Source organism: Terrapene carolina, unplaced genomic scaffold (genome assembly GCF_002925995.2).
Source record: "Terrapene carolina triunguis isolate 2854851 unplaced genomic scaffold, T_m_triunguis-2.0 Scaffold58, whole genome shotgun sequence".
NCBI lineage: Eukaryota > Metazoa > Chordata > Testudines > Emydidae > Terrapene > Terrapene triunguis.
This window is the reverse complement of record NW_020664409.1, coordinates 60,233,665-60,240,902: the sequence shown is the minus strand read 5'-3', so window position 1 is coordinate 60,240,902 and position 7,238 is coordinate 60,233,665. Positions and strand designations below refer to the sequence as shown.

The window sequence follows — 7,238 nt, the reverse complement described above, 5'->3', positions numbered from 1 at the left end:
AGCACTAGGCCTGGTAGTAAGTGTTTGCCTGTAATCATCTCTGAACCATTTTTAATACAATTTGATGTGATATTAGCACAAATACTGTTCATTTAAGACAGGCTTTGCCATTACAATATTCTAGCAAACAGTTATCAACCTGTATCATTCCAGGGATTGTATGGCTGATGTCAATTATAGCCATTCGATGTAGCGGAATTTTACAATAGATGACATTTGCAGTAAGTCAATAAATTCTTGTTATCCCTCTTGTGATCTTAAGAGTGATAGTCCCATCAACAGGTCCAGCAATCTTGCCCTGCTCAGGTCTTGCCTTTTTGTGTGAATCCTTTGTGTTTTCCATAGGAATTAATTTTATAAGTGGTGTGGTTTTCTTTGTTTTTTTACTAGCAGTGAGTTTGCATTTTTTAAAATTTAATTACATGTAAGTCTGAGTAAATATGCCAAAAATTTTAAAAGGAGAACCCAAGAACAGAGGCATCTCATCTGTTAAACGTATATGCCAAGCTATTCATAAGTGAGCATCTGTACAAATTGTATCTTTCTGGGCACTGTTAAAAAAGCAGCGGTATATATCAGAAGGCTAACCAGAATCTTTGGTCATCTATTTCATATAAAAATGAAGAAATTATACAAGGATTAAGAGTCTGCTCTTTAATAAAATTTAGATTTTGCTTGGAAGGCGGGGGTTGTTTTGACTTTTACATTTCTCTACGAAATTGACCACCTCCATTTATAAAGTAAGGGAATTTTGCCATCAATATCTACAAGAGCAGGAACAGGTCTGTAATTCTGCAACTGTTAAAATTACAGTTTAAATATTTACTAACAAATTTCTGGGGGATCTCTATCATATCTTTTTTTTTAGCCAAACTACCTGCGGAGGGAAGGGAAAGAGGAAATTCCAGCGAGAGTACTGCCAGTGCCAGGGCGTATTATTTTACATAACACAGTTATATTTTCTACTTTAAAAAAGAGGTTGGAGTCTATGAAGAGGCCCAAACTAGGGAAGAGGTGCTGTACTATAATCTTTTTTTACTACTACTGAAGTTCAAGTTTTGTTTTAAAAATCTGGCATAGTTTTTGTCTTGCACTATTTTGTTTTCTTTGGACAATCACAGTTCCCAGAAAAACAACTTAATCCTGACTTGATTAAACCAGTATGATACCACATTTAATTTCACCTGCATTTACAGCATCCATTGCATTTCTCACACACATGATATTTAGCACAGCTGAATGCCAGAAATAATGAGTTTAAATGTTTTGTTTATCAGTAGAGTCTGTACCTTTAGGGATGATTAATCTTTCAGAGGCAGGTTTTAAAAGGTCAAGACAAGGTCATGATATATATTTCCTGTTGTGACTTCATTTAGAACATGCATTATGTTCAGGCTTGCATGACTTTTTCATTTTAAAAAATGTAATCGAAACCCATTTTATTGTATTTTCAGGGTCCTAACTCAGTCATGATTGCCCTGGTAATGCTGTTGAATATTGGTTTAGCCATTCTTTTTGTCCATTTTCTAACTTGACTGGAATTAGAGAAGGTAAGAAAGGTCTTGTTTTTATAGAAGTTCACCATATCCAAATCAGTTTGATTCCCCAGTTCAAATTATAAAGATTTACAAACTTTTAATGTTCCTTACTTTAATTTTAGCTATGCCTGAATGTGATTCAACATAGTTACTTAATGATATAATTGTTTTGACCCTTCAGTGAAGTCATGACAACTAGTGGTGTTAGCCCACAATTCTCTGCAGTTGTCTCATCAGCCTTTTAAATGGCACCAGTCGTACTCAGACACAGGGAAGGAGGCTTGGAATTAGGATGGGACGCAAGAGAGTTGACACTTGGAAAATTCAGCCAGGGGCCTGATCAGTTTCTCTGCTGATGATTTGTGGCTTTTGGGGTCCTCTGGAAGCTGAAGCAAGCAGCCATGTTGGAAAACAACAACAAAAATCTGCTGAAACAGCCCAACCAGTGAAGTGCATTGGCTACTCCATCTGTTCCAGCAGTGTGTGACTGAACTGGAAATGTACGGAGCTGCACTTTTTGTTGATGGAAGCTAACAGCTGCCTTATTATTTTACCGTCTGATGTTTTTAGTAGGGAGATCGGAAAACGACTGCCAGAGGAATGTGGTCAGAGGATTCAGTTGCTGTGGAAGTGATTCCAGCGTTCACTCCTATCTCATTAGAAGAAATAGTTAGCAGCATCACTCACCAGTCTTATTCCATTACCTGCTGCTTTTAACATCTCCTGCAATGGTCAGGGAGATTGAATTTCATTTGCTAGTGCATGATTCTGTTTTCGCTGTTGTTTAAACCTGATGTATAGCCATAATATAGTATGTAGAGCAACCTGGAGAAATGTACTAGTTGCATCTAGCAGCAGAAGCTAAAATCTGTTATACATATATATATTTTTTTATCTGAAGGTACAATTCTTGAAACTTGTTTTCGTAAATTATTAAGGTTTAGCAGGTAATATACAGTAATGGCAAAGTTTTAAGCTATCCTTTATTGCTTCCAAAAAATGCTCAAATGCTTGTGTCAATAGCAAGCCAATTTATAATACCGTGAGAATCTTCAGGCAGTACCAGTACGTTAGAAAAAGGAGGCAGAATATCTTGAGAAATAGGATTCAAGTGTTGCATGGTTTTTCTCCGACACCAGTGTTGTGGTAATCGGTAATTTGAATGATTATATTTTAATATTGGGATTTTTGCCAGCAGTTAAAGACAAGTCTTGTCCAAGTGGACAGTAATGCCAATGAAAGCTAAGCTAGTTACTACATACAAAATTATTATTAATTTTAAAATACTAGCTTTGTGTTGAATACATTCAGGTAGAGCATTTAGATCCATTAAAATGATTGTTTATCAATTTGATGCCTTTATGTCTTTAAAGTCCGTATATAATTTTACCTCAACAACAACAACAAAAGAAAGCCACAGAAATTGTTATTTGGAACATTTGTCTTAAGTTGTTTTACAGTCCTATGTTATGCTGATGTGATCAATGTTTTTTCATGTGCCATTACACTGTAATTACTGTACCCTATATTACTCAAAAGCATGCTTCTTTACTTACAGAAGATTATGTGGTGTGATTATTTTAAATTCAAATATTTACTTTCAAATCAAAAATAGAAAAGGACTTGGAATATGGTTTATTTTATCTCTATTAGAAAAGATTTCATAACTTTTAGTTTTTGAACATGTTTGTAAACTTTATAATTGCTTGCATGGTTTAATGGAGAAGTTTCTTAAAAGCTACATTAGGTATCTTTTGATGCAGCACATAAAGTAACATAGGTGTGGAATGAATATTGTGTAGCCTGATACAGCTCAGTGCAGGGCAATAACACGGTGTTTTATGCAGAAGCATGTTGAGAATCCTGTGGTTTGACCAGTGTGGAAGAAAGCAGACAGAGAGCAAATGAAGATAACTGGTATATTTATTCATTTTTAAAAATAAGTAAAATCATGTTTTACTTTTAAATTTAAGAAAGTAATTTTTAAATGAGAACAAATTTTAAAGTTCCTGTAAGCCTTGATGTAAGGATAAATGCTCCTGCCCACCCCATGTCTCCTTACAAAAAGAACTAATTTTGTAACTGACATTTAATTCTTATTCAATGTTTATTTAAAATACTTTATGCTCTGAAAATAATGGGGTAACAATCAGCTTCTGAAAATGTTTATAAATTTAAGCATGTTGGTACAATTTATAAATATGTATGATTTATAAGCTTTTCTAAAACAAAGCTCAAAAATTGTTGGTATTTTTCTAAAATGTGCACAGCTGTATTTTACATGAAAGGCTATTTATAATTAGTTGTTATACTGTACACTACATTTCAGACAGCACATGAAGCCTGCCAATGTACTTAATAATGTCACTTTGTCTATTTAAAGTTTCTTGCTGTGAAAAAAATGAACTCTTTATGTAGGAGTTTCTCTATTTATGAAAGTCTAGAACCCAAAATGTATAACGTACAGTTTCCACAACTGTATTTGCTCTAATAAAAAGTTGGTTATTAAGAGTTGCAGGTGGGTTTTTCTGTTCATGCGAACAGTATACTGCAGATATTTTCCATGGGAAAATGTCTTCTATCATCTGCCAAGAGAATGGGCAAAAGCCTAGCTCCTTGGAAGTCTATTGAAAACAAGGGCTAAATTCCCATGGAGTTGGGATTTTACCCAAGGAATGTATCATTTCAAAGTGGAAGAAGGTTAAAACTGGATAGCTTCCTGATATAGGTGCTCTTCCTTTCGCTTCACAAATAGGATTTTTATGTATTTTTACACAGACTAAACACAACATATAAAACTCCATTAAAGCCAGCAGGGTTGTATAGTGAGTAGATCACTACAGAGTTTTACTCCCTCTCACTTGTTGCCAATTGGTACTGGTTTAACGTTCAGCTGAGTTTTCAGGAGCTTCCCTTTAATAGAAATATATATTTTAGGAGCAGTTGCTCCTGTCTGTTTTGAATTAACTCTGCCTTTATAAAGCTGCAAGAATGTCTCTTGTCTACACAATAAGCCCTTCTCTGAAAAGTTTAACAATGAAAAAATAAGGTCCTGGGTATAATGAACAGAGATATATATTGTCAAATATTTTTGAAACTGATAGATCTCTAAACCATCTCTTATTCTCCTGCCACTTTTTGATCCACACGATACTCTTCATATCTTCACAATTGAGATTAAAGTGACATGAAGTATTTCTACAGTACTTTGAATGTGAAGATGTAATAATTCATATGTAAATCCCCCCAGGAACAAGTGAAGGATTTAGGCAGAAACTGAGGAGAAAGTGTGTGCTTGATCACATTTAAACGACAGTATCTTTCCCTGCCTAACAACGCTTCTAATTCTCAAAATTCAAGACATGCTTTGAATCTAGGGATGAACAGGAACTTTTTCTACAACTATGGGAACAGAATGACATTGTTACAGTGACATCTTTTCCAGCTATGCGCATTTTCTTATTTGTGTAATTACGTTGTATGAATTTATCTGATTACACAGTATGTCCACAATACAGAGATACTATAAAATGGACAGTTTTGAGGCACCAAAGACTGTCAAAGTCTCAGTTATCATGTCTTCCTAGCACATACAGTTCTTTATTCATTCTCTGCTCCTTTGTCTATCTTCCTATCAGATAAAAAGAAACTAAAGAGACTCACACTCTAGTGGTGGGACATCGAAAGAAAGAGTGGATTCAATGTGAACACACTGGCCCTGTGGGCTTACACTATCAAAACCATACTCTCAAATACATCGCTTAAGCCATTTCCATAAACAAGCCTAGAAATATTGATTTACACAAACATTGACACGTATGTAATCATACTACACAGTAGCTAAGACCTATAGTAAAGTAGTCAGGCTGTACAATAATTTTTTCTGATAAGAGTAACAAGCCTGCAGGTATTCACTATGCTGTAGAGTCATATTAACATTCTTAGTTACCATATATTAATAATATGGTTATGAAGGTTATAAAAATGGTTCTTCAGTAGCTCATTAAGTCAGAGAAGATGGCACAGTACATTGTCCTCCTATCAAAGGTCAGCCACTAAACAAGGAGCAAATGGAAGAAGATTAACCAAGCCTTTAAGAAATAATATTTTCAAATCCTCTGGCTTAATATTCACAGAAACAGTGAAGAGGTTGAAGAACAGAAAGTGTTAAACAGAATAAGGGATTGGTGTGCTAACATACTGTAGTTGAGACATCTGCAGCATCTCTCTCAAATTCTGCAATGCATATATCCTGGTGCTTTTCTGTGCAGAAAACTAGCAAGTGGCATCTGCAAACAATAAAGACATATTAGCACTTATTGGGTTACTCTCGAGGAAGTGAATGGAAAGCATGTCTATTCTCCATAATACTAGCCTTTTAATGAGGACAGCCCAAGGAACAGATGGGATTGGGGGAGGAATAAAAACTTTACTGCCTTAAGGGCTTTATACTGCTGCCCATAGTACCTAAGCATCTTCAATGTAAAATCAACAACCTAGTCCCTAGGCGAGTTCATGGAGTCTCTGCCACTTCTCCCTTTTTGGGGTAAAAGCTCTATGTGGAGGAGGTTTTTTGGTTCTGACCCTTTAGAGTTCATTGATTTACTTTTTGTTGAGGTTAATGTGTTTCAGGCTAATGTGGGGAGGGCTGGGTGCTATTACTGTTGTGTTATTCTGATGGTGGAAAGGGCTTTTTGAAGAGGAAGGTGTTGCATTGTTTCCTAAAGAGGAAAATCTTCTATGAAAGCTTGCTCCATGCTTGTACATTTCTCTTTCCTTCTGACTACTCTCTCAAATTGAGCTGAGAGCCCAATAGTTCTTTTCTCCACACCCTCCCCCCATCATTCTCCAAGAAGTCAAATTCATCTCATATCAGGCATGCTACTTAGCCACGCTGGGCCAAATTCACTGATGACATGACAAGATGGAACTTCAGTTAGTGCACTGGAAATGCATGTGTTTGTGTCAGTGGCCCACTCTCCCCTTTGGCTCATTTTCACACTCTAAGGCTGTTGCTCTGTATGACTGTATCCTAATTTTCAAACCTATACTTAGTCTCCCATATAAGTTTAGTGATTTGAATAGCTACGGTAGCCTTTCCTTCGTGATAGTATACATGACTGAAACCTCTGTGTACAGAGGCTGCAAAAGGCAGATAACTATTCCCAGTGAAACCCTATCACCTTTATGAAAAATCTGATATCATTTGAATTGTGAGATCCACTACAAATGTCCTTGATAAGATCATGAAGAAGAATGGACAGAGATTGCTGCAGCTGACTCCAACAAGGAAGACTAAAGAGTCCTCTGGGGGTTCTTGATTTACGTTGGTCTATGTGGTGTGATTATTATTTTTGGACTTGAGAAATGAACACATGAGCTCCTGGGGAAAAAATACCCTATGCTGCAAATTCATTCTTGCTCATTAGAGTGGGCTTTCACAACCCCATCCTTCCACAATCCCTTGCACCCGATTTAGCAGACTACACTGGGAAAGGTGGAGAACCATATAAAATGTTTACATTTTACACTTGTAGCTTGTGGGTTTATTAATATAAATTAAAGAGGCACAACAAATAGAGGAGAAGCAATTTACTATTTTCAAGCTGCCTCTAGGAGACTGGCCTAGGTTTTGTTGTAATTTAAATCAAAGCGGGGGGAGGAGGGATGGTGATCTTTTTATGCAGAAGATAATTAGAG

At 36.1% G+C, this 7,238-nt stretch overlaps 1 protein-coding gene across 1 annotated transcript in view; it reads left to right on the top strand.

Moving 5' to 3' along the window:
* JPH1 (junctophilin 1) overlaps positions 1–4,096 on the top strand; it is a 115,061-nt gene extending 110,965 nt beyond the window's left edge. The window contains exons 5-6 of the mRNA XM_024197651.3: positions 1,455–1,550; positions 1,720–4,096. Coding sequence (XP_024053419.2) covers positions 1,455–1,535 — 81 coding nt within the window. The 3' untranslated portion in view covers positions 1,536–1,550; positions 1,720–4,096. The remainder of the gene's footprint in view (positions 1–1,454; positions 1,551–1,719) is intronic.
* Positions 4,097–7,238: the final 3,142 nt, after the last annotated feature.